The 20,642-nt window shown below is 44.4% G+C and overlaps 3 protein-coding genes across 5 annotated transcripts; all 3 read left to right on the top strand.

The window, feature by feature from the left end:
- Positions 1-11,655, top strand: LOC133491392 (Na(+)/citrate cotransporter-like). The gene is made up of 14 exons (XM_061802438.1): positions 1-118; positions 1,162-1,281; positions 3,935-4,063; positions 4,168-4,304; positions 4,604-4,830; positions 4,991-5,104; positions 5,194-5,371; positions 5,453-5,575; positions 6,408-6,620; positions 7,958-8,064; positions 8,765-8,886; positions 8,994-9,155; positions 9,946-10,083; positions 11,056-11,655. The coding sequence occupies exons 2-14, from the start codon at positions 1,168-1,170 to the stop codon at positions 11,182-11,184; spliced, it is 1,893 nt and encodes a 630-aa protein (XP_061658422.1). The 5' UTR covers positions 1-118; positions 1,162-1,167; the 3' UTR covers positions 11,185-11,655.
- Positions 11,656-11,832: 177 nt separating this feature from the next.
- On the top strand, positions 11,833-14,579 carry med31 (mediator complex subunit 31). The gene is made up of 4 exons (XM_061802442.1): positions 11,833-11,974; positions 12,159-12,233; positions 12,311-12,407; positions 13,915-14,579. Exons 1-4 carry the CDS (start codon positions 11,923-11,925, stop codon positions 14,129-14,131), a joined length of 441 nt encoding a protein of 146 aa, XP_061658426.1. The 5' UTR covers positions 11,833-11,922; the 3' UTR covers positions 14,132-14,579.
- Positions 14,580-14,798: 219 nt separating this feature from the next.
- Positions 14,799-20,092, top strand: LOC133492274 (uncharacterized). Of its 3 annotated transcripts, none has more exons than XM_061804368.1 (10): positions 14,833-14,928; positions 15,360-15,395; positions 15,533-15,759; positions 16,161-16,299; positions 17,255-17,400; positions 17,502-17,554; positions 17,719-17,838; positions 17,951-18,058; positions 18,293-18,502; positions 18,639-20,092. In XM_061804368.1, the coding sequence occupies exons 3-10, from the start codon at positions 15,560-15,562 to the stop codon at positions 18,920-18,922; spliced, it is 1,260 nt and encodes a 419-aa protein (XP_061660352.1). In that variant the 5' UTR covers positions 14,833-14,928; positions 15,360-15,395; positions 15,533-15,559; the 3' UTR covers positions 18,923-20,092. The 3 variants fall into 3 exon arrangements, with proteins under 3 accessions (XP_061660351.1, XP_061660352.1, XP_061660350.1); XM_061804366.1 differs by having other exon boundaries at positions 14,835-14,928; positions 17,714-17,838; XM_061804367.1 differs by lacking the exon at positions 15,360-15,395 and having other exon boundaries at positions 14,799-14,928; positions 17,714-17,838.
- The last annotated feature ends 550 nt before the right edge of the window (positions 20,093-20,642 follow it).

Here is a 20,642-nt window from a genome sequence, read left to right as displayed (position 1 = left end):
AGGACGAGACAAGACAGGAGGACTTAAGTGTAACCGTACCGGGAGTGTCCACTGGGTGTCAGCAGACTCACACCAGAACTTGATTTCTTTGCGGAATGTGATTATTCATTCCTTCATAGTGAGTCTTTCTTTCTTTCATTCATTCATTGTTCATCCACTCCCTCATCCTTTATTCACTCACCATTCATTCGCTTATTATTTTTATTCGTTCGTACGTTCATTGCTTCATTCACTAATTAGTGGAGTCAATCATTATTTCTCTCGCATATGCATTCATCCATTCACGCCCATTTTCCAATTTCAACACCGCGCATCCCGGTTCGAGGGTTACGGGGCGCAGGACCCTGACCCAGCTGACTTTGAGTAAAAGGTGGACTCCGTGCACCCTGAATGGGTCGCCGGTCAGTCGCTGGGCACTTTCGCTCATGTATGATTCCTTATTAATTCACTCAGTATTTCTATCATCATTTAAGCACCAATCGTTTATTTGTCATTCATTCACTTCATTCGTTCACAGATGTGCCATTTGTCCTGTGATCATTCATTCATACATTCATTCATTCATTCATTCATTTGTTATTTCTGTCTGCCTGCATTCATTTATTAATCCATTATTCAATATTCATTCATTCAATTAATTTGTCCATGATTCATTCACAGGCGCATTCATTCATTCATCATCCAACAATTTATTCACTCCCCATTGTCATGAAATCCAAACATTTACTGATCTATCCCGTCTTTCCTTCACTTGAGATTCACTTTTGTCCTCATGCATTCCTTAATCTTTTCATTCTCGCCTCGTTCTCATATTTATCATTCATTCAGTCATTTGTCCTTCGCTCATTCGTCGCTTCATTCAGTGATCGTCCATTCACTCCATCACGCCTTCATTGACTGGACAGGAAATATACACGCATGACTTTCCCTCGTTCTCTCTTAGGTCCGTGCGCGCGCGTGCGCGTGTCAGGTTAATATTTAGAGTGAATGGCGAGCGCGTTCAAGGCAGAGAGAGACTCGGAGCCGTAGATCGCCGACTATCCATCCATCCATCCATCCATCCATCCATCCATCCATCCATCCGTCCGTCCGTTTGTCCGCCGGTCCGTGTCATCTTCTTCTCCCCCCTCTTCCTTCATCCTTCGGCACTTTGGTCCACAGTCCGCGATGGCGGTCCTTCCGCTGCGGGTGCGAATGTTTCGGGTGGTGTGGCGTGCGAAGAGCGTCTTCATCGTGGCGTCGGGTCCGTTGGTCCTGCTGCCGCTCGCCCTCAGCACCAAGGTGAGAGCCCGACCGCGCGACCCTTGCTTCGACACACGTGTTGACTTCTTCTTGGGGGGGGGGGGGGTCCTCTAAAGTTACAATTCACAACGAAGGCGACTGATGACTTGATGTTATGATCATTGTATTTTTTATTTTTGCCTTAGCGGGAATGTTAACAAAAGCTTATTTGATTTGGACACGCTAGATCGGGGAAAAATGTGCTCTTGAGTTTATGAGTTTCATTATTTATTATTGGCTTAATTTCTTCATGTGTTTTTAATTCTATTGAGATCAAAATATTCATTAATATGTATCTTGCGTGAAATACCTTTTTTTCCATTCCCCCCTCTCTTTTTCATTTGTAAATGTAAAATTATTGTACATTTTTCTAACCAGGTTCATCTCATTTTCTCTTAGTTATTAAATTTATTCATGTGTTGTAATTCATATTTAGCTTTTTTAACATGTTTTGGTTGAAAACATTTCTAAACATCTTTTAATGATTTCAATTGTGTGTGTCTTCATAATTGTTTTAGTGCTGTTTTACGTCACTAACTGAGCTACTAATATTTTGATTATCAGAAATGTACATTTACTTTTCACTAAATATTCTATAATCATTAAAATGTTGTAATAATAATAATAATAATTTGTGAATGTACATTTACCATTCCTAAACCTGTTTTATTGGGTTTTTTTCTATTACATTTGGTATATCAGTTGTTATTTTTCATTTATAATATATTGTCATATTTAGAATTTTTCATTTATTTGTGTTTTACAAACTTTTGTCTTTCGTTTGTGAAGGTGTTCGGATCATCGTAAGCGTTCCACGTTTTATGGAATTTAATATTCCTTTTTAAATGTGTTTTATTCAGTTTAGATTTTATTTCTAAACACATTACATACTGTTACCCCGACCCCATATGATAACGTGTTTTATATAGTTTGAATTTGAAATCCGATGAATTTTTGATTTATTTTTTGGATGGCCTTGACGAATTTCATAATTTTCATTTCCAAACGTGTATTCCCAACGTTTCTGGAGACCGTCCCAGCTGTCAGTCATTGACCAGCACACGGGGTCCAAGTTCAGGGCTCGCCGTGGCGACCTTTCCATTCATCAATATTGTGCTTCCTCTCCAGCACCACCCGTGCCAGCTCGTGCACGTGTGTGCGCACGTGCACAAGCATGTGTATCTACCTGCATGTGTTTGTGTGCGTGCACACATGCTGGCGAACAGAACCAAAGTGGGGGTGTTTACCCGCTCAGTGGGTTCCGCAGGCCTCCCGGCAGCCCTTGCTGGTGCGTTCTCACGCTCCTGCTCGCCTTCCTCTTCATCGTTCCCATCCAACAGGGTGGTGTCAAACCCGTTTGGATCATATGTGTGGACTCTTTTTTTGCTTTGAGCTGTGAGCAAAAAAAAATTAATTCCGATCAACTCCGGGAGTTTGGGTTATTGCCCGATCCTGGCTGAAGTTTACTGTCAAAGTAAACCTCAAACCAGAATTATTATATCTCATGTATTTTAGCCGGCGGCACAGTGGCTCAGCTGGTAAAACAGTTGCAATCACAGTTCTGAGGTCCGGGGTTCAATCTCGGCCCCGCCAGTTTGGAGTTTGCACGTTCTCCCTGTGGCTGCGTGGGTTTTCTCCAGGTGGGCACTCCGGTTTCCTCCCACATCCCAAAAACATTAATCGGACACTCTAAATTGCCCCGAGGTGCGATTGTGAGTGCGGCTGTTTGTCTCGATGTGCCCTCTGATTGGCTGGTAACCAGTTCAGGGTGTACCCATTGACAGCCGGGATAGGATCCAGCACTCCCCGTGACCCTTGTGAGGATAAGCGGCTAAGAACATGGATGGATGGATGAAAAATGTAAAATATAACCCAACAGTACCTGAGCAGTGGGTCTTTCCAATCCGCACTTCAAGAATCTCTTATCTTGACTGTATTTCTGGTTAATCTAATGTTATTTTTATTGTCTGTGTGTGTGTGTGTGTGTGTGGGCGGGGGGTTTCTTTCAATAATAAGAAATTTTCAAGTACCGTAAAGTTTATTTAAATTGAATTTGAGATCAGGAGTCAAGGTTGCAGCCAAATATTTAAGCATCGTTCCGCTGGCATCATCAAATGCATTTTTTTTTTTTTTTTTTTGTGATAGAAAAGTTCCCGATTGCAAATGGACCTTTCGGAACAGTTTTTTTTTTTTTTCTGCCAGATACTCGAGTTTGACATGCGCTATGCGATCTCTTGCTTTGGGTCGTTTTTCCTTCACGCGACCACGGAAGAAAACCAAACAAAAGAACATGAAAAACAAGGTTAAAAAAAAGATCTCAGTCGGAGTTTAAACCAACAAGTGTCGGATTTTCCATCCAAACACCCCCCCCCCCCCCTTTGAGTATTGACACGGGCACCTGAAACCATCCAATGTATGTCCTCTTTATCTGTACTACCTTCTATCTGTGTACTACAGTTATTCTGGCTACTATTCACATGTACTACATATATACATAAATATATTACCATATCCCATGTATGCATACTGCATCTACAGTATAGTAAGTCCTTTCTGGAGTACATTTATAGAACTTGATCACCTATGTGTACACCTCTGTTAAATGACGTCACACCCGATTTATGTGAATTGCATCTATACCGTGTGTGCGCAGGAGTCTGCGTGTGCATACGTAATCCTGCTGATGGCGCTGTACTGGTGCACAGAGGTCCTGCCGCTGGCCGTGACGGCGCTGCTGCCTACCATCTTGTTTCCTGTACTCGGCATCATGCAGTCCAAAGACGTAGGCGTACACTCAGTTATGCGCGCATACACGAAGAAAGTTATGAGTAAGAAGTTTCAGCACATTAGTATGTGAAATGAACGCTGCAGCGGCTGTCGCGGCAGGTGTGCATGCAGTACCTGCGAGACAGCAACATGCTGTTCGTGGGCGGGCTGATGGTGGCGGTGGCCGTGGAGCACTGGAACCTCCACAAGCGCATCGCACTCAAAGTTCTCCTGGTGGTCGGCGTCAGGCCTGCGCTGTGAGTTCGGACGTGCACTCGGTGACGAAAGTCATGTTCAGATGGGAATTTAACCCGGGGGAAAAAAAATTGCTAAATTCCAGTCATGTGACAACATAGCGCCAACATTATCTTGCTATGAAAAGTCTAAGGTCTAAAATCAAATGTGCTGACTAAGCAGATTCATGGGAAAGATATTCAATAGCACAATACCAGTACGAGTAATATTGAGTACTGATACCGCCAATACTTTTAAAACATAAAACTTCAATAATGAACCGACACGCATGACGATTCCGGTGTCGGGCGTCCCGTGCCAGGCTGATGCTGGGCTTCATGGGCGTGACGGCCTTCCTGTCCATGTGGATCAGCAACACGGCCACGGCCGCCATGATGGTCCCCATCGTGCACGCCGTGCTGGACCAACTGCATCGCCACGACGACATGGAGGAGGGACGCCTGAAGGGGAGCCAAGACGGGAACCCGGCCCCCGCGACGCAGAGCGACGTCGCGGTCGCGGTGCCTGAACCTGTTTCCGGAAGGACCGGTCAGACTTTGTATACTACTTATTATTGAACTGTACTTCATTTGTACTACCTTATCTACTCGTGTTCCCAATGCTACTGGTCACCAATTGGAGATTCACGGGCACGGTGGATAGAGCAGGAAACAGGAAGTTGTTCTTTCATGGGTTCTCTCTCCCGCAGGCGAGTCTGGAGAAAGAACCCGTGAGGGCGATGTAACAGCAACAGCGCCCAATGATGGGATAATGTCATCGCTCAAACCGCCGCCACAAGACAAACCTCCGTCTGCACCAAAAGGTCTGAGGTGACGCGGCCCTCACATGTTCAGGGCTCGACATTTACGGCGACAGGGTGTGAATACTTTTGCAACGCGTGCCTGCCTCCAGCGAGCGCGTCGAGCGTGGTGTGCGCGTTGGAGGTGGAGGAGGCCGAGGGCGTGGACGACGAGCGCCGGCGCTTGAGCAAGGGCCTGCTGCTGAGCGTGTGCTACGCGGCCAGCATCGGCGGCATCGCCACACTGACGGGAACCGGACCAAACCTGGTCCTGCTGGGCCAGATGAGCCAGTGGGTGCAGCACCGCCGGGTAACACGCTAACCGAGGCGGCCCTCTCACCGCGCGCGCGCCTGCCGTCCGCCGTCCCACAGGCTGTTCCCCCAGAGCGGCGGCGTCATCAACTCGGCGTCCTGGTTCGTCTTCGCCTTCCCCACCATGATGATGATGCTCCTGATGGCCTGGATCCTGCTGCATCAGGTCTTCATAGGACGCAGGTCAGCCACGCATGCTATCTATCTTATCTACGGAAAGCACATCGATATGACTTCCCATGTCTACCACATTAATACCACATCTCTAGTCTATCTCTAGTACATCTATGTTAATTCCTATATATCTATTCAACATCCTATCTATGTCTACTTTGTCCAACCTGCCTATGATTGCCTACAACATCCACACAACCTTCTCTCTACCTCTGTTACATCTTTACAAAATCCTATCTGCCTGTTAAACATCTATACTACCGGCTATGGATCTATCTGTTCTACAGCTATACAACCTCTTATCCGTCTCCACTGCTAGCACATATCAATCTATCTTCTTGCCTATGGGGACGGCTTCTATTACAACATATCTAACTTATCTAGAATAACACCAGTCCATCCATTCTCCGAGCCGCTGATCCTCATCAGGGTCACGCGTGTGCTGAAGCCCATCCCAGGTTCTTATCCATATTTACCACATTTGTTTATCATCATTTCTATCTCTAATACATCTATATGAGCTTCTCTCTCTCTCTCTCTCTCTCTCTCTCTCGCTGTATATATATATATATATTATATATATATATATATATATATATATATATATATATATATACTACTTCATATCAAGCTGAATTCCTCTGTATTAACTCCTATCTACCTTGACTACATCGATGCTACCTCTAATCTATATGAATCATATACTACCTGTTATCGAGTTGTACTTCATATACTGCACCTATACTGCCTCCTATTAATCTGTGCGACTTCCTATCTACATGAACTACATATATAATCCCTCCTATCTATCTCAATACGTCTACACCCGTGTGATTGTCAGCCCGCGGGAGGCGTGGTCCTGCGGCGGGGGCCGGGCGGCAAAGGAGCGAGCCGCCCGCGCCGTCATCGCTGAGGAGCACCGGCGCTTGGGTCACATGACTTACGGTGAGGCCAGCGTGATGGCGCTCTTCCTCCTCATGGTGGCGCTGTGGTTCACCCGCGAGCCGCGCTTCGTGGACGGCTGGGCCTCGCGACTCTTCAACGCTGAAGCCGAGTGAGTCCACCTTGCCTAGATATATGGACATAAACGCAGACACAATAATCCTCCAGCGGGGGCGGTCCTATCCGAGCACTGGTGTCAAACTCAAGGTTCAGGGGCCGAATCCGGCCCACCGAATTATTTTATCTGACCCGCAAAAGCAAATCATGCTAACTTTCACGATTCTTGTGAAAATTGGTCCCAAAATTTCAAATTGTCATACGTATACCATAAATCAGGGGTGTCAAACTCATGTTTGCCGCGGGCCACGTTGTAGTTGTGGTTTCCCTCAGAGGGCCGTGATGATCGATCAAAATTTTTAATCGCCTCATTATATTTACACGTGCGAAATATGAACTAGTTTTGGAATCAAGGGTTTTTTGACTATTGCTCACGTTTGGTAACACAAAAATGCTTGCAATATCGCAAAGTTGTCATTTATGACGTGGCAATTTGAAATTTTAACAAAAATCGTGGAAGTTGACACACACGATTTGCCTTGGCGGGCCACATAAAACCGCATGCCGAGCCAGATCTGGCCCCCGGGCCTTGAGTTTACCATAAATGAATACGTTGAACTATTACCAACAAACAACCAAACAACAATTGTTGAAAAACTCATTTCCCTTGATTTCTGACTCCAAAACTCATTCATACTTTTCGTGTGTAACTATGACAAAGTGATTTAGGTTTTTTAATCATTTCATGTTCATAGCGGCCCTTTGAGGGGAAACCCTAACTACAAAGCGCCCCCGCAACAAACACGAGTTTGACGCCCCCGGTCAAGAGCCATTCAGTTTCATTGATGGAACGGCTGCCAGGTTGCGCGACCACGCCGTCAGATGACCTTTCACCTGCACTCTGTGTAAACGCCAAAGAGCAGCCGCGTGGCGCGTGTCCGCGCGCGTGTGCGCGTCGTTTCAATATTTGGGATGCGCCGCGACAGGAAGTGAACATGACCTTCTCGGGCCCTCGGCCAAAAACAACAACAGCCTGTATGGCGCGGTAATTTTTATGTTCTAGCAGGGAAAATTTCAGGTGACTTGCGCAATGCGAAGGTTGGAAAACAAACTCAACCGCAAATGTTTTATTTATCCTCAGTAACACGTTTTTGTTGTCCTTTGTCTAATACGCTCATTAGTCGTTCTCAAGGCAGCGTCCATTTCTTCAAATCAAAATGATTTCCTAGTGAGCTATTAAATGTCGTTTCCCAAAACGAACGATATTGTGTCAAATTGCAGCGCAGAATCTCTCGTTTGTCCCCAAATTTTCCCTGCTTCCTTTCTCCTCGGGGAGCTCGGACATCAACAAATGAGATTTTGCCTGTGAGTGAAAGGCGTCGCGCTCTGCAGGTTCGTCACCGATGCCACTGTCGCCCTCATGGTGGCGCTCTTGCTGTTCGTTCTGCCTTCCCGGCCGCCCAGGTACCTCTGCTGCTGGAGGCCCAACTCGGACCCAGGTCAGTGACATACACACTCAGACATTTTTGTCAATACAGGACTCTTTTGGTCAATAAAATACTTAAAATAATAATGATAAATACATAAATATTAAATAAATAGATAGATAATGACTGATAAAGAGGCATCCTGACAAAGGTGAGTTTTAAGCATCTAAAAGGAGATATGATCTGGAATACAGAAGCAATCAAATTACTGATGACTCAGGAGGAAAACATATACAGGATAGATAGATAGATAGATAGATAGATAGATAGATAGATAGATAGATAGATAGATAGATAGATAGATAGATAGATAGATAGATAGATAGATAGATAGATAGATAGATAGATAGATAGATAGATAGATAGATAGATAGATAGATAGATAGATAGAAAATAAATGTTTTTTTTTCTTCTTACAAATACGGACAGATTCCATTCATTTTCTGAGCTGCTTATCCTTACAAGGTTCACGGGAGCGCCGGAGCCTATCCCAGCTATCTTCGGGCAGGAGGCAGGGTACGCCGTGAACTGGTTGCCAGCCAATCGCGTCGTGTTTAGAGTCTCCAATGGATGCGACCGTCCGGCACACCCCAAAAATGATTTTTTTTTTCTCGGAAAAAAAAAAAAAAAAAACTCTAGAAACTTTCTTTCTTCCGTGTTGTTCCCAGATATTGAGTGGCGTGGTGTCACCTTTTTGTTTTCATCCTATTAGATGGGCAGGTGTCCCGAGGCCCCGCCCCTCCGTTGCTGACCTGGAAGGTGGCGCAGGCAAAGATTCCCTGGAACATCGTACTGCTGCTGGGCGGAGGATTTGCGCTGGCCAAAGGCAGCGAGGTGAAGCGGGTCGGACAGAGGACGTGGTGGCTGGCGGGTTTTACTGTATCGGTATCCCCAAATGACGATTCGGGAGTCGGTTTTGATTCAGTCAGCGTGTCGTTCAGGAGTCGGGCCTGTCGCGCTGGTTGGGCTCCCAGATGACGCCGCTTCATTCCATCCCGCCGTGGGCCATCACCGTGGTTCTGTGCCTCCTCACCGCCACCTTCACAGAATGCGCCAGCAATGTCGCCACAGCGACGCTATTACTGCCTATCCTGGCCTCCATGGTAACCACTAATAATGACTTCACTTGGGGGTAGGACCTTCTGTCGCAACAAAAATCTTCTGTTGAGACCCCAAATCTTCTCTTGGGACAATTACCTTCCTTCAGGACTAGAACCTTCTCCTGTGACTAAAACTTCCTCTGGGACTACACCTTTTCTCAGGACCAGAACCTTCATTTGGGAATAGACTGTTCTTTTGGGACTAGTACTTTTTCTCTAGACTAATACCTTCTTTCACGACTATTTGAACTACAGTTCTCTGTTGGGACTACAGCCGTCCCTTGGGACGAGTGCCCTCTCTTGACCTAGAAGTTCCTCTGGCAATAAAGCCTTCTCTCTGGACTAGTACGCTTTCTCAAGAATAGTATCTTCTTGTGAGAGTGGAACTTTTTCTCCAGAGTAGAATCTCTTGTGGTAAGTAACTTCTTCCCACAAGACCAGAACCTTCTCTCAAGACTTGTACCTTCTCTCAGGACATGGATCATCCCTCTCTATAGCAATATTCTCTGGCTACTAGAACCAGTTCTGAGGACCAGATCTTACTTTTTCAACCACAACTTTCTCTCTGGACTTCTACCTTCTTCCTTGAGACTACAATCTTCTCTCATAACTAGCCCCTTCTCTTGGGACAAGAACTTCTCTTCCAAGAACCTTGTGTCACTCTATTTTCTTTTAAACATTCATGATCATCAGATTAAAAGTTTCATATGTTGTGGATACAGTATATGTACATTTCTGGTAACCACTCATCCTTCTTCTTCTGTTGTTGTTGTTGCGTTTGGTGTGTACACAGTCTCAGTCCATCAGTGTGAATCCTCTGTATGTGATGATCCCGTGTACCCTGAGTGCCTCCTTCGCCTTCATGCTGCCCGTGGCCACGCCCCCGAACGCCATCGTCTTCTCCTCGGGCTACCTCAAAGTGGCCGACATGGCGAGTCTGCTGTGCTCATCACACACCATGCTCAAATAAACGTGTTTTTGTAGCCACGCGCTCATAAACGTTGGCTAAAATAATAATAACCGTCACAACATGTACAATCAGCCACGTGTTAATTGTTAGCCACATTGTTAAGCATGCGGTCCAACCTGGAAAATACACTGATAAAAGTTGACATTATCAAAGTGCTAATTATAAGCTCCACTTTGCGAATGGTCGCGTAAACTTGGAAAATTAGCCACATGCTAATTTTTAGCCATCCTTTGAAAATGAGCTCGTAAACTTATCGTATGGGACAAATGCTAAATTAGCCACACTGCGAAACATGTTACCAAAAAGAGGGAGAAAAATGTGTTATTCTTGGCTTCTATACAAAAGTGACTTTCCCCCAAAAAATGTTTTGATTTTTTTTATATGATTTATTTTCTCCACACTATATAACTTTCTGTCTCACAAATATCACATTTTTTTTCTCTAAAACTCTGACCTGTTAGTCATAAAATGATTTGTACCTCCTAAAAACAAACAGACGAAAAAATACTTAATTTTTAAGCAAATGTTTGCTTTTTTGTGATTTTTTTTCTTACTTATTTAAATAAAAAAAAACCATACGAGGAAACATTATATTCTTGGACACAAAAATAAGACTTTATTTTTGGGACAAAATACACCTTCGAAATTAAAATTTTATTCTTGTCAGATTATAATTTTTTTTTTTTCAAAAAAATACTTTTTTTTTAAATACAACTTTTTAGGTGAGAACATGTTCTCATAATATTCTTTGAAAAAAATATATATATTGACCAGAGCAAATATTCTATTTAATTTTTGCAAGAGTAGGACTTAAAATTACAACGTTTCTTTCGACAACACGGGCAAATATACTGATAAACATGAAGATAGCTGCTTGGTAATATCAGCCTCCACATGCCAGTAACCAATGCTGCTCCTGTGCGCCCCCTTTAGGCGAAAACCGGCGTGGTGATGAACGTCATCGGCATCGCGTGCATCAGCGTGGCCATCAACACTTGGGGCCGCGTCTTGTTCTCGCTGGACTCTTTCCCCGAGTGGGCCAATGCCACCACGCCCATTTAGCCCCCCCAAGTTCCTTCATTGTCGTGCTTTTTTAAAATATTTTATTTGGGGGGAAAAAAAAAATCAACAATAATATTATAAATTCATATTTAACACATTCATTCACATTATATTTTCTCCTTTAGACTCCTTATTATTGTTTTTTTGTTTATTGTTGTTTTGTTAAAAAAAATGTTGACATTTTGTCATTGCTTTACATTGTTGTACATATGTAACATCCCAACAATTTTATGACCTTTGAATAAATATTTCACACATAACGGTGGCTGCTTTCGATCAGTAATCCTCTGACGTCAACTATAGGGCTTGAATTACACTACAAATATTTAAAGGAGCAAAATTGAAATGTGCTCAAACGAAAAAAAAACTTTTATCTGGAGAGAATAATTAACTCAATACATGTATACTGTTTGTTTGTTTGTTTTTTTTAAAAAGATAATTCGTAAAATTAACTAAATGATTACTAATTAAAGTGTAATTTGATATAATATGGAGGGGGGGGGAGAAAGTACAGGTAAATAAAAACGTTGCATATGGTTGTAAAATGTTGACATCAAGCGCAACTTTTACAAACAACAGCTACCGTAATGTGACGTCAACTGTCGGGAAAGTCCGCGAACTTCCGTTCATTTCCGGCAAACAATGTCCACGGTTTCTTGGGGTTGAACGACAACACAAAGCAGCAAACGGAGGATTTTCTTCGCCTATTTGATCCTCCGGCAGCCATTCCTCCTCGAAATGAGCAACTCCATTGTCTTTTCGTCACAACTCGAGGCCGTCATGGAAACAGGTTGGTCAGCTTTGAAGTTTCTCCGAGCTCCGTTCGTGCTAGCAAGCTAAAGCTAGTCGACGGTGGGTTTGCTAATACGAGTCATAATTTTTTACATTTTATACCGCCTGAAATATCAATGTTGTTTGTGTAATGTCAATCAGGTTGCAATCCAAATTCCAAAGTGTGAATATTTACTTGTTAGAGGAGCAGGCAAGGAACCGCTTCCAGTCCGAGCTGGAGTTCATCCAATGTTTGGCCAACCCGAACTATCTCAACTGTGAGTGACGACCTGTATGATATTATATAACACTTTACAATAACAAACAACTGAAACCGCTCTGTGTGTTTGTGTAGTCCTGGCTCAGAGGGGCTTTCTGAGGGAGAGACCTTTTATCAACTACCTCAAATATTTGCTGTACTGGAAGGAGCCCGACTATGCCAAGTTTCTCAAGTAAGACCACCATCTTGTCATTTTAATTGATTATTTTTTCTCTAGAGATTAAACGATCAAAAGACTATTTGCATCTATTAAAAGATACAAGATGAAGCGATTTGAGCACCATACATCAGTTGATGCATTGTGAAAAACAAAAAAAACCTGCCACCCATTATCAGGTTTTGAGCCTCCACGCACAATTCGAAGGCTATCCATTCATTTTCTGAGCTGCTTATCCTCATGTGGGTCGTGGGAGTGCTGGAGCCAATCCCAGCTGTCATTGGGCAGGAGGCGGGGTACACCCTGAACTGGTTGCCAGCCAATCGCAGGGCACACAGAGACAGACAACAGGTGCACTCACAATCAGACCTAGGGGCAATTTAGAATCTCTAATTAATGCACAATTTTGGATTTTGATGTGGGAGGAAACCGGACTGCCCGGAGAAAGGAAAACAGAGGCACGTTGAGAACATGCAAACTCCATACAGGCAGGGCCGGGATTTGAAACCTAGTCCTCAGAACTCTACAGCTGTGTCACTGTGCCGCCCCCAATATGATTTACTTTATTCATTTTTTTTTTTACTGAACCACAAAAACATGGTGCAATTGTCAAGCAGATGGCCACAAAGAAGAGGAAACTGGCAAAAATAAAGGAGAGAGCGAGAAGATATTTTAAGAGGCTGCTGGCAATTATTGACTATACCTGTGACTTTTGATTTTCTGCGGTTTGCTTGGAGTTATAAATAATAGCATACTATCACAAAACTTATATATACAGTGATGCCTCTGTTCTCAACCACAAAATACCAAAAAAACAGTACGAGAAGGGATTTGTTTGAAAACGGAATCGATGTTTCCCATTACAATGTATGGAAAAAGAAATAATACGTTCCAAGCTTAAAAAAAATTAGCTTTTCAAAGCATTTTTTTTAGTTTTTCCTGATAATAAACTGCATGGTAGAAATACATGTATAGTTTAAATACTTTATATAATAATATAATTGAAGAAATATATATATTTTTATCGACTCGGCCCATGGGCATTTTCCTCATGGTAATTGAAAAATTTGTAGTTCCAAGACAAGACTGAAGAGGTACACCTTGTAACTTCATTTATCACAAAAAAAAAAAAAAAACAAACACCAAGACGGGTAAGCGACGCTAACTTCGCATTTGAGCTCATCGGCAGCTCGTCAAACATGAACGAACCCGTCGCTGTCGTTCAAAGTCCGTACTGGAGCCGAGCCCCGAGCAGGTCACAAGGCTTTAAACGCTAACTTGACTGTAGTCACGTCCCTTATTACAAACATTTATGCCATGAGTGATGCAATAAAAAAAAAATGAAAAAATTGGAAGATATTTTGACAGGTGCGTACAAAAATAAGACTCGTGTACCAACGGGAGAGACAAAGAGCCGAATGTCAATGTTGTACTTTTGATCTAGGAAGATCCAGTTATGTTTAAAAAAATTGCTCTAAGACGCGCGCACGATAATTGACCCCCTCCCGACCCGCGCGTTCAGGTACCCCCACTGCCTGCACATGCTGGAGCTCCTGCAGTACGAGCACTTCCGCAAGGAGCTGGTGAACGCGCAGTGCGCCAAGTTCATCGACGAGCAGCAGCTGCTGCACTGGCAGCACTACTCCAGGAAGCGCACGCGGCTGCAGCAGGCGCTCGCCGAGCAGCAGCCGCCGCAGCAGCAGCAGGCGCCGACGCACGCCAACCCCGCCGCCAAGTGACCGACCAATCAGTTGTGTGTTCCTCTCCTTGATCCGCCTGGCTGGGGGAAAATGTTTGCCTAGAAAAATCCGGATACCGTACCTTGAGTCAGACTTTTTTTTTTTTTTTTGCTTTGTAGTAACAAGCCCAAAATGTGAATTTTTTTGGGAGGGGACTGAAATAAAATGAAGTGGGAAAAGTCACGCACAAATGCAAAATGAGATAACTCGCAAGTTGTAAGCAGCTCCTGTGAGTCACAACTCACACCCAGGCGCTCACACGCAGGCTCACCGGCCGACCGGACTCCGGCTTCTGGTGTCACTCGATAGTCCAACATCCAATGTGTGTACTACACGATGTACAGTACTTACCAATTGTAAAAGTTTATTTCTTTATCCTGTTTGTATGCTATACTGCATTTTTTTTTTTTAGTAAAAATATCACAAAACGTTTTAATTGCCTTGCAGTTCTTTTGAATATGGGAAAGTGATTAAATAAAAGTGGACAGCAAAGTTCTAGAAGGAAGGATTTTAATGCTGCGGTCAGGTAAGCAGAGCTGCAGCGTTAGCGCAGTTGGTAATGTTTGAATAGCCGTTCATTCCTATTCCTTTCAATGCTACGTCGGGTACCCGTCAGAATAAAAGTAGTTTTATTTTGAAGTAACACGGTCGGAAGTGTGGGAAGGTTATTTTTCTGAAACTTAACTTCCTGGTAAAAAGTCGCCAATGTACTGAGTCAAAAAAAAAAAAAAACAACAACAACGGGAAAATTAATAACGACGTTGACGTTTTCACCGGCTTTGGCCGCCGAAAGACTGGTAGGTGACGTTACTCGTCAAAGATTTGAAACGAAATAATGATTCAGTTGGTAGCTACAGTGGGACGGAAGTCGAATGTGGATTGATCATTCAATATTATAAAGTAACTCAAAAGTCGTGTGTTTGTGTATCATTTTGTCACTCCGACATGTTTTTAATGGCGAGAAAGTAGTAGATAAGAGCAGGCTCGGGTGCATGTACACAACGTCGAAGAAGCATTGAAAAGAACGTGAAAAACTTTAAAAAGCCAAGAAAAGACCAAAAGTACACGTTCCCTTTGTGGCCCTAAACCCCTCCTCCGTGTAAAACTTGTAGGTGCAAATTCAATTTGACCAAACCCCTGCCCAGGTTTTGAGCACTTTGGGATTTTTCCACAAGTTTTTGTTTTTATTTTAACATTTTGCCTTTCAAATTCACTTAATTTTTCAAAGGTTTTTAGAAGACCGGGTTTTGTATAATACACGCAGGTAAAGAACCTTTTTATTAATATTGTTATTCCAATTAAGGAAAATTATTTTTCGAGTATAGTTTTTGTGATATTCTCTCCCTTACCCGTTTTTTTTTTTTTTTTCAAAGTCCTCTTAATTATTTGATGCCGTTGAAGATTTCAGGCTCACGGTTGTCGATTTCCATGGCAACGGTATCATTACTGCGTGTGGCGGTGATCGGCGCGGGAGCAGCCGGACTTTGCGCCGCCCGACACGTGCTCTCCAGACCGGAGCGGTTCGCCCCTCCGGTCGTCTTCGAGCTGGCCGCCAATGTGGGTGGAACTTGGTGCTACCAGGAGCGGGTCGGACCAGATGTGCGATGCAGCATGTACAAGAACCTCAAGTGAGAACCAAGGTTTTCATCACTGCATCGGCTTCTTTTTTCTTAGATCAAGCTTGGGTACCGGATCTAACTGTGCTTCTCGTTCAGTTTCGGGATCTGGTGCTGGTTCAGTTATGGTTTTAGATCTGATACTGTTCTAGTACTGTTGATTTTTAGACCTTTTCTGGTCTAAATTCGGTTCGGATTCATGCTTATCATAAAAATTGTGATAATGGTTTAAGTTTGACATTGTCGGAGTAATTAACCAAATTATCTGGCGAAGCCAATAAAAGGATATTAAAGATTAGAAAGAAAATGATGGCTTGGGAGCTTGACAAATGTAAGAAAATCACGAGAGGATGAGATTTTTCAACGTTGGCAATGATCACAAGACACGTGCAATCCTGTTCCCCGGGAAACAGGACCAACCTCCCCAAAGAGGTGATGATGTTCCCGGACTTTCCCTTCGATCAGCAGCTCAGCAGCTTCCTGACGCACCAGGAGGTGCAGCACTACCTTGAGGACTACTGTCGCCACTACAGAATCGGCCCCCACATCAGGGTGAGCTCGCCCACCGCCAGCGCAAACGAGCTCAAGACGGTTGATGATTGGTGAAGTCTAGATCTAAGTTTGGTTCTACTTCTGGCCCAAGATTTCATTCTGCTTCTGGTTCTGATATTCGATCTGGTGTTATTGTAGGAGTGATTCTAAACCTTTTTTTTGGTCAAGATCTGTTTCTAATTCTATAATAGTTAAGACTGTAGATCTGGTTCTATGTTTGTGTTGTAATTCTAAATCTACACCACCTATTTTTCTGATACTCGAATAATTTCATCTTCTAGTTCTGAGATTAGATCAAATGCTGTCTGTATCTGTTGCTATTTACATATCTATTATCGTTGTTTCAGCTCTGGTACAGTCTGGTTCTGAACCCGTTTCTGGTAATAGTTCCGATTATAGATCTTCTGGTCTCCATCTGGTTCTATATCTTTTGTAGTTAAGACTGTATATCGCTTGTTCCTGATCTGATTCTGGTTCTAGGTCTAGTTGTGGTTTTATTATGGTTCTAGATCTGGTTCTATTGCTTGGTTAAGTATGCAGTACTCCACTTATGGTCGTAGTATTGCTTATAATCCCAGTCTGCTTCTGCTTTAGTGCCTAACTCTAGTTTTGTCAAGGGCCTCTTCTGGTTCTGCCTCTACATTTTACTTTTAGATTTGGTGCTGTTTTAGATTTTTAAAATTGTATTCACGGTTTCAGCTCTGGTACTCTTCCAATCCCAGGCCTGTTTCTGGTTTTTGTTGCTAATCTTGATTTGCGTTTTCCCCCAGAACTTCTGTTTGTTCTACTCTAGTCATGGCTATCATTCCCGGCACATTGTCTGGTTGAGATCTTGTTGTGGTACTAGATCTGGTTTTACTACTGGTTCCTAGATCTAGTTTTGTCTGGTTGGGTTATTCCAGTCTAGTCCTCTTAGTGTTCGTGCTGCGAGTAGAGGATGCTTTTGTGGTGTCAGTTCCATAGCACAGTGGAGGAGGTGAGGCCCGTTGTCGTGACAACAGACGACGACAAGACGACGTCAACCACCTGGGAGGTGACAGTGCGCGACGGCTCAGGATGCCGGACCACCGACACCTTCGACGCGGTCTTCGTGTGTTCCGGGTGAGACGATACGCTGACGAGAGATGCTAATGAGACGCTAATGACAGACGTCAGCTCTTGGCCGCCTGGAGGTGTCGCTCAACTTGTCATTTGTGTGGCAGGCATTACTCGGAGCCCAACATCCCCGCGTTACCCGGCATTGAGAACTTCAAAGGTAATCTTTGAACTTTCAACACCGCTAACGCTCGTAAAAGTCGTCATGAGAGATACCATGTAATAGTCGTGTGTGTAAGTGTATATAGTCATATGTAATCTGTGAATCAGAATTATTAATTTCCTAAAGTTAGACACTTCCTTCACTGACTCCGTGTAGGACAGGTTCTCCACAGTCACGCATATCGGAGCGCGGAACCCTTCTCGTCTCGCTCCGTGGTGGTCCTGGGAGCCAAAGCGTCCGGAATAGACATCTCCTTGGAATTGGTCAAAGTGGGTGCGCAGGTGAAAACTTCACAGAAAAAAGAACTCTGGATGGATCCCTGGAACAGGACTGCTGCCACCTTAGCAGAGAAGACGCTCTTCTACTTTTGGTAGCATTTTTCTCCATCTACAGGTGACGTTGTGTTACCGCGGTCACCCTTTGAGCGCCTGCCTTCCGCCCGAGATCCGCCAGTCGAGTCCGCCTGTGGCGGTCGAGGACGACGGCCGAATTCGCTTCCGGGTGAGCGAAGAAGTTTCACAAGCGCATATTTTTACAGCCACTTCAGGATCAAAAAGAATCAAGGCCACGCATCTGGAAGGTGCACAATCATAGAACCCACGATACGTAAGGAGAAGGGAACGATGGCTGATTCCCTAAATCCCGACTCAAGGATCTCGCTAGGTCCACTGTATTAAATTCGGGAGAAGGAAATGACGATGCGCGTTTCCGAAAACACTGCTTGTGGCATTCCAGGACGGTTCGGTCCATTCCGCCGACGTGCTGCTGTTCTGCACGGGGTACAAGTTCAGCTTCCCGTTCCTGGACGGCGATCAGCTGGGCATGGAGATGGACGACCAGCTGGTGGCGCCGCTCTACCGCTTCATGATGCCGCCCACGTTCCCCTCGCTGTTTTTCGTTGGACTCTGCAAGCTTATCTGCCCCTTCCCCAACTTCCATTGCCAGGTGAGCAGGAGGCGGGGCCAGAGTTGAATTATTTATCAGTAATTAGTTGACGAGTAATAGTCATGTGCGGCGGTCGTAGGTGAAAGTCGAGCGCAATGGTCGTATCTATTATCTATGTAATAGTTGTCGTTTTCAGGTCCTGTTCGCCCTGGCGGTGCTGTCCGGCTCGGTGTCGCTGCCGTCCCAATCTCAGATGGCAGCGGAAGTGCGGCTTGCGCGGCAGAAGAAGGAGGACGGCGGCGTGGCGCGGCGCCACCTGCTGGTGTTGGGCGGCGACCAGTGGGATTACCTCGCCCTGCTGGCCAGCGATGGCGGCTTCTCGCCGCCGCCTCCGGTGGTGCGCAGCCTGTACGAGGATGTGTGGCGGCAGCGGCGGCTTCACCCCGACGACTACCGGAAGCGCAACTACCGGCTGCTTAGCGACACTCAGTGGCAGCTGCTGGACGGTGCGAGTTCACCGACGTGACGCCAAGTTGACTCAGTTCAGTGTTGTCATGCGCAACTTGTTGTTGCGACGATTGACTTGTTCTAAGGTAATTGCACATTTATTTCCTTATATTCACTTTAATTATGTCATATTATGGTTTTTATGCAATTTAGTGCTATTTGTCTTAATCAATTTGGTTTGGTAGTGGTACCTCGATTTACGAAATTAATCTGTTCCGGAAGAAGTTTGATGATGTGAATATTTCGAAAGTAGAAGCTGCAAAGCGTCGGCCTCACAGTTCTGAGGACCCGGGTTTGATCCCGGCCCCACCCGTGTGGAGTTTGCATGTTCTCCCCGTGTCTGCGTGGGTTTTCCCCGGGTGCTCCGGTTTCCTCCCACATCCCAAAAACATGCAATATTAATTGGAGACTCTAAATTACCACTAGGTGTGATTGCGAGTGCGGCTGTTTGTCTCTCTGTGCCCTGCGATTGGCTGGCAACCACTTCAGGGCGTACCATGCCTCCTGCCCGTTGACAGCCGGGATAGGCTCCATCTGTCCCGTAACCCTTGTGAGGATAAGCGGGTAAGAAAATGGATAGATGGATAAAAAAAAATACTCAAGTAAAATCAAGATGCGTGAAAAAAACTTCTCAAGTCAACAAGTATTTCTACTTGTTAACTTTGTACCACTGATATTCTTCTATTATAAACAACTATCCAGCCATTTTATTAGCCGCTTATCCTCACAAGGGTCACGGGAATGCTGGACTCTACCCCAGGTGGGCAGGTGACAGCATACACCCTGAACTGGTTGCCAGCCAATCACAGGGCACATCGAGACGGACAACAGGCGCACTCACAATCACACCTACGGGCAATTTAGAGTCTCCAATTAATGTTTTTGGAAGGTGGGAGGAAACCGGAGTTCCCGGCGAAAACCCACACTGGTGAGGCTGGGATTTGAACCCCGGTCCTCAGAACTGTGAGGCCAACGTGCCGCCTATAAATAACTAATGGACATGATTGTGTGTTTTGTAATTGCTCGAGGAAAAGTTGTCACTGTCAATGAACCGTTTGCATTTCCCACATTGTCCACAAGGTGGAGGTGTGCACCAAAGAGTATTCTGCATGCGTCTCAACCATAAAATATGATCCCAAAACACTTTGCTACTATTTCAAACTCATTTTACATTAGGCCTAAAAAAAAACGTGTGACTGAGGATTTTCTTCCCCCCCAAAAAAACACTGGAAACTTATATGTACATTCACATGGGGTGGAGACTCTCCATAACTCCTGCTAACAACCCAAGCTAAACTTATCCAATTCCCAACATTTAAAGACCGTCAGATCGCAGTGAAAATGTGCCAGTTTGACATACTTCCAAGACACCAATTACAATTTTCCTGTCTTTGGTGCCAATTTGTGGCATCTCAGAGCAGTGCAGAAAAAATCTACTAATATAATATTAACATAAATAAACAGTAATTTGTTTTACGTGACCGTGCTGAAAAAAATCTCCAAGATAAAAATTATTTCAAACTTTTTTTGTCCCCTCAACAAGACCAACTGGTGTGTGTGTGTGTGTGTCGATGAAAGTAGGTAGATTAGTGAGGCAATTAGCCGCATCTTCTATATTACTCACACTCATTAGTTGATAACAAATTATGAGATGATTTAGAAAGGGAGAATGGGGTTGGGGTGGGGGGGATTG

Source organism: Syngnathoides biaculeatus, chromosome 18 (genome assembly GCF_019802595.1).
Source record: "Syngnathoides biaculeatus isolate LvHL_M chromosome 18, ASM1980259v1, whole genome shotgun sequence".
Taxonomy (NCBI): Eukaryota; Metazoa; Chordata; class Actinopteri; order Syngnathiformes; family Syngnathidae; genus Syngnathoides; species Syngnathoides biaculeatus.
Note: the sequence above shows the minus strand (reverse complement) of the source record. Positions and strands in the feature narration are given on the sequence as shown.